We start from the raw sequence: 5311 nt of genomic DNA, 5'->3' as shown, positions 1-5311 counted from the left end.
TACACGTTGGGTTGGTTTTGGTAGGGCTGTTTTCTAGTACCAGTTGCACAGGCTTGTTGGTCTTGGTACATCTGGGTTGCGCAGGACGCCGTGCTTCTGTAGAGCACGTCCCAAGTCATTTTTTGCCATCATTAATGGTTGTGTCTTTCCCCAAAACCAGCCAGTTATGTGGCTCGACAGTTCTTCCCAGGTAGTTTCCTTGCTGGCTGAGGATACCGTAATTCACAGAGTTAACTGGTTGTGATAATCCCCCTTTTCTCTCTGCACACCAGGGGTCTAATGTGCTTACCCATAAACTCTTCCAGGAGGCTGTTTTATGGCTACCTGTGGGAGAAGATTGCCTTGGCACCACAGCGAGCTTTGCTGAGTCCCCATAGTGCAATCTGTACGGCCAGGCAAGCCCTGAAAGTGCTGATGCTGTGCCTCTGAGGTACTGGTTTTCACCAGTTTTTCCTCAGTTTCTTGCTCCTTTTTCATGCTGGATGGTGAGACAAGTCTGCAAGGAGGACCTCCTTCCCAAAACATCGTACTTATCCCTTGCTAAAGTTGCAGGTGCTTGAACATCTCTGGGATGTGAGACCCAATAAACCCTCCCGTGCCCTTCCCGCACACACCAAGGCAGTCACTCTGCTTCCAGAATTGGATTCACCAGAAAAGTCAATTTTTCTCTTATCTAGCTGAGAACAAGCCAGTACATTTTGCGCCTTGGTTGCTGAATTTTAATGGCTTTTGTGAGAAGCTAATTTGCAGGATTAAGGCTCAGGTCTCCCAAGGGTTCCCGCTGTCTGAGTGCCAGACCCTCAGGAGCCTGACAGAAAGTGCCAATGAGGAGCAAGGCACTTCCCGTGGCTCCTGGCTCAAGATCCCAAACCTCTGGGTGAGAGCACAGAAATGCCATGTGCTCTGCTCTGCTTTCTCACGCTTTTCATCCACGGCACTGCCAGTCACTCACCTGAATTCTGTCTCTTTGAAATATCTATTAAAAATAAGCCGAGGGCTTGAAAGGGCTGCGATGTGGCGGGATGCGCTGCCTGCACCAGCCCTGCCTGCACCAGCCCTGCCTGCTGCGGGGCAGTGCTGGCATCAGATGTGCTGGGGGAGGAGGGAGTGCACCCGGAGGGGACACCTTCTACCTCCCCCAAAGCTTTTGCTCTCTGATTTTGCTCCTTTAACATTGTTTTTCTGCTGAGCAAACCAGATGAGTTGCCTGTGCAATAAACCCCGGGAGCTGGAAACATCTTCTTGCACGATGTTGCTGCTGCAATAACTTTTATCGGCAGCCCAAGATACAACTGCTGATACCACTTCTGCTCATTGCAGAAGATGTGAGTTAGTTTTTATGAGGGATGGCAAAAAGAACAGGGGAAGGAGGTATCCTGTAAAAACTAATGCGTTTTTCAGCAGCGAGCGGAGCTGACCTCCGTATCACGTATTAGATACTGCAAAATACCATATTGTGTATCTCAGGGACTGATGTTGCGGAGTATGGTGAAGTATTTTGGGCCAGGATCACCCAGCAATCTCTGGGTGTAACAGGAGCACAGCAGTGTGTTTTAGCTCTTTCAGCCTTGGTGACACTTTATTCCAAGGCAAGAGTTTTTACAGCCCTGTTGTGTTTACTGTCGGAGTAAAAAAACATCATCAATGAAAATCATTGGCTTCTGTGTGTGTGAGAGTGTCTGCTTTGAGGGGTTGCCGGAGTCTACTTGACATGTGGAGGGTTTGGTCTTTGATATTGATCTCCTAGGTTGATTGGAAGATAATTGTGGGCTGAAGTGCTGAAGTACTGAAGGCCACTATTGCAAGCAATTTGTTTTTCATAAAGGATTGCCGAGGCATGAGATGCTTCAATGCCATAGCAACAAGTGTGATGTAACCGCCAGACAGGGAGCAGGAGGATGCTTATTCATGAAGCTGTCCCTAGAGAGGCTTTTCCTTGGCATGGAGAACTCTTCTGCTAGTCAGAAACCTCTCACTTTGAATTATCAGTATATCTCAGTCAGTCTGGAGAGAGAAAATGTGCAAGACATGAGCTTTGTATGGTGGGGATAACATGCTTTCTTCTCCCTTTGCAGGTACTGGCTAACAAACAAGGTGCACATCAAGCGTCCCACCACCGGCCTCCTCATGTACACCTTAGCCACTCGCTTCTGCAACCAGATCTATCTCTATGGCTTCTGGCCCTTTCCCCTGGACCAGAACCAAAATCCGGTCAAGTACCACTACTATGACAGCCTGAAGTACGGTTACACCTCGCAGGCCAGCCCGCACACCATGCCCTTGGAGTTCAAAGCCTTAAAGACGCTGCACCAGCAGGGAGCCTTGAAGCTGACAGTGGGGGAGTGCGATGGGGCCACGTAGGGTGGTCGCCGGCCGCGTTCCTGCACAGCCACGGGAGGAAGGGGAGGGGGCAGAAAAGGACGAGTGGTGCCTGGTGGGGTTGGTTGTCTTTGTTAATGCGCAGAACAGCGACACAAATATATATACGTGGTACCTATATATATTGACCTGAGTATTATAACTGTTTGGTGTTCGCCAAGGAAGGGGCAGGAGAGATGCAGGAGCATCTGGCGTGACTGGCCTGGGCAAGACCCCTTGCCGTGGGCTTGGAAGGGCGTTCGACCTGCGTCCAAAAGGTCTGGAGGTGGCCTTGGTTTTTGAGGGTATGTTAGGTGATGGGTAACCGTTAAGCCGTTTGTCGTGACTGGTCCGAGGTTGGTAGTTAGTTTGTTTGGCCAAGGACGCTGGTGCTGTGCAGCAAGGCACGTTCTTGGCCCCGTGCTCGTGGCGGGGAGGGGAAGGGGCAGGGAGCGGGGTGGGCAGGGAAGGTTTGTTGGCGGCTCTCACAGCCGAGGCATCGAGCAGGACCCGTCTCCTCCCAGCAGGGACCGGTGCCCGGTCAAGCACAGATCCATCCAAAACATGGACCATCGGGCTGAGCGCAACCTTCAGAGAGGCGAGGGGGAAGCCTCCTGGGCTGCAGCTTGGTCTGCAGGAGGTGGTGAGGAGCTGTGCTAAGCTGATCCCAGTGAAATTTGCTTGGAGAGGAGATTTGAGAGTCTCCAGAGAACGAGTGTTGAGCCAGGCAGGCAGTGAGGAGGATGCTGAGCATGGGTTTTTTACTTCCTTTCCTAAGGAGCAATTTAGAAAGGACTAAAGATGCTGGAACATTGGCAGGAAGGAGGTTTCCTGCAGCAAACCAGCACCATTAGTATTAAGTGTCTTACTGTGCCACAGCCGAAGATGCTCAGCATTTGTCAGGGCTCGTGGAAACCATAAGTACATCCAGCTCTTAATTCCCAAATGCCACCTGCTAAGCAGCCTCCCTTCTCTCCCCCTCCGAAAATAACTGCTGAAATATTGGTGAGAGGGCTTGAGACCCAGCCAAGCAGAAAGACTGCAGGACTTCAAGGGACTTTGTCAAGTCTAAATAATTTATTTTCACTTTCTTCGCAAAGACCCGGCATACAGTGCTGTATTCCTGAATTCCCGCTCTGTCCTTCCTTTCAAGCTCTGATTACCTATAACAGGTAAATAGGGTGTCAGATGGATCTTGATGGGATGCTTGCATAGTGATGAAGGTCAAAGAAATAGTAGTTTATTTTTTCCAGAGAGAACCCAAAATATAGAGAAGTTTTTATAGCCACGCTTGCTTTTCTCTTAAGTTTTGGATTTTTTCGAGGGAAGCAACAAGATTGCACTGATTACCCTGTTTAATTTTCTGCTTGTGTAGCCTACTCTATTTGTCTCCTAATTAGCGCTCAGTGCCAAAATGCAGGTGAGCGCAGGGTTCAGTGCATGTGGTTTGGGTTTAATTTGTGGGAGAGCAAATAACGCCGCACAGGCGAGCCTCGGGCGCGCACCGCAGTGCTGTCATGGCTGGGTATCGTCACCTTTGCGCCTCCTGCTGCTGCTGTGTTTTTTAAGTTAAAAAGCCTGCCGTTTGGGGCTGAAATACTTGACATTGTCTCTTTAAAAACCGAGTGCTTCAAGTGGTAAAATGAAAAACTCGCTTTTATGTTTTGGGACATAGAAGCTACTGTACCCGTAGGAGCCTCCAGCCTGCTAATTAGTGTCAGATGAAGATGCCTAAGATTAAGGTGTAAGCAACTTTATAGTGGATAAATGTGGGCTAATCTGCCACCGAGGGGACGTTTCTTTCCAGCAAATGCTTTCTTTTATGTACTTTTTTCTTTTTTAAACCTGGCTTTTTAAAACATTTCTGCTTTAGTTGCATGATAAAGCTAAACCTGGCTGTGAACCTCAGCTTAAGCTGCTGGGATTTCCTGAGGTAGGAGGAGACAAAGAGTAAAACTGCGAGGTGGAGGAAGTCTGCAATCCCGAGGAGCTTCCCGTGATTCAGGAGTGGTTGTTAAAGCCGGATAATTCCTGGCTTTGTCCCCGGCACGGAGGAGGGACAGAGCAGGGATGAAACAGCAGAGACTGCTAAAGCCAACTGTTGTATGGAGGGGCCTGGGCCACGGTACTGATTGCTGTTAGCAAACCTTCTTTTTAAATAAAAGTACAAGAAATGAAACAAATGTGCGGGTTTTTTTTATTTTTTAATTTATTCAGTGGAGATTGGTTAAATGGGAAGACTCCGTAGCCTTGAAGATGAGGAGAAGACAGGGCTGGTTTGTCCATCTGGGGTAGGTGTCAGTGCTCTGCTGGGGGGACATCCAAAGCCACCAGGATGTCCTCGCTGTGCCTATGGAGATTGAGCTGAATCCAACAGCAGCACAACGAGGCTGAAACACAGTGGATGGGAGAAGGGATTTCTGCTGCCCTTGAAGCAGCTTCTGGGTCAAAGCACAGGCAAGTTACAGGCAAAATTATTCAAGGGGATGAAATTGCTAGTGATGTTTCTATTCCCAGAATGGGTCTGGCTCACCCCAATTTTAAAAATACATTAAACCAAGTGTTAAGACCCTGCAGCTATCAAAATCAATGGCTGAGCACCCATTTCACCTCTCTGCTATCCAGGTTGGTCCCTGCTGAGTTTATCTACACAAAAACATCTAGAAATTTCCCCTTGCCTTAGCGGGCTGTAAAGTCCCTGTGCTGCTTCTGAGCAGTGGGACCAGATTTTCAGGTGCATCTCCTGTTCCACATGGGGAGCAGTGTTTCTTACACTAGATGGATGATATTTGGGCTATTTTGGCAGGGCTGCAGCAAGGCAGCTGACAGATGCTATGGGGACCTGACAGCTGTACCAGGCTGCTGCTTGATGAATTTCTCCATGCCCAATTAAGGCTCTCCTGTTGTCAGCAGTGAAACAAAAAAAATAGGAGCATTGATGCTATTTGGGCAG

The 5311-nt window shown here is 48.9% G+C and overlaps 1 protein-coding gene across 1 annotated transcript in view; it reads left to right on the top strand.

Moving 5' to 3' along the window:
• ST8SIA2 (ST8 alpha-N-acetyl-neuraminide alpha-2,8-sialyltransferase 2) overlaps positions 1–2709 on the top strand; it is a 17620-nt gene extending 14911 nt beyond the window's left edge. Inside the window, exon 6 of the mRNA XM_010182960.1 lies at positions 2076–2709. Within this exon, the coding sequence (XP_010181262.1) occupies positions 2076–2361 (286 nt within the window). The 3' untranslated portion in view covers positions 2362–2709. The remainder of the gene's footprint in view (positions 1–2075) is intronic.
• Positions 2710–5311: the final 2602 nt, after the last annotated feature.

This window comes from Mesitornis unicolor, unplaced genomic scaffold, assembly GCF_000695765.1.
Source record: "Mesitornis unicolor isolate BGI_N332 unplaced genomic scaffold, ASM69576v1 scaffold35860, whole genome shotgun sequence".
Taxonomy (NCBI): domain Eukaryota; kingdom Metazoa; phylum Chordata; class Aves; order Mesitornithiformes; family Mesitornithidae; genus Mesitornis; species Mesitornis unicolor.
Note: the sequence above shows the minus strand (reverse complement) of the source record. Positions and strands in the feature narration are given on the sequence as shown.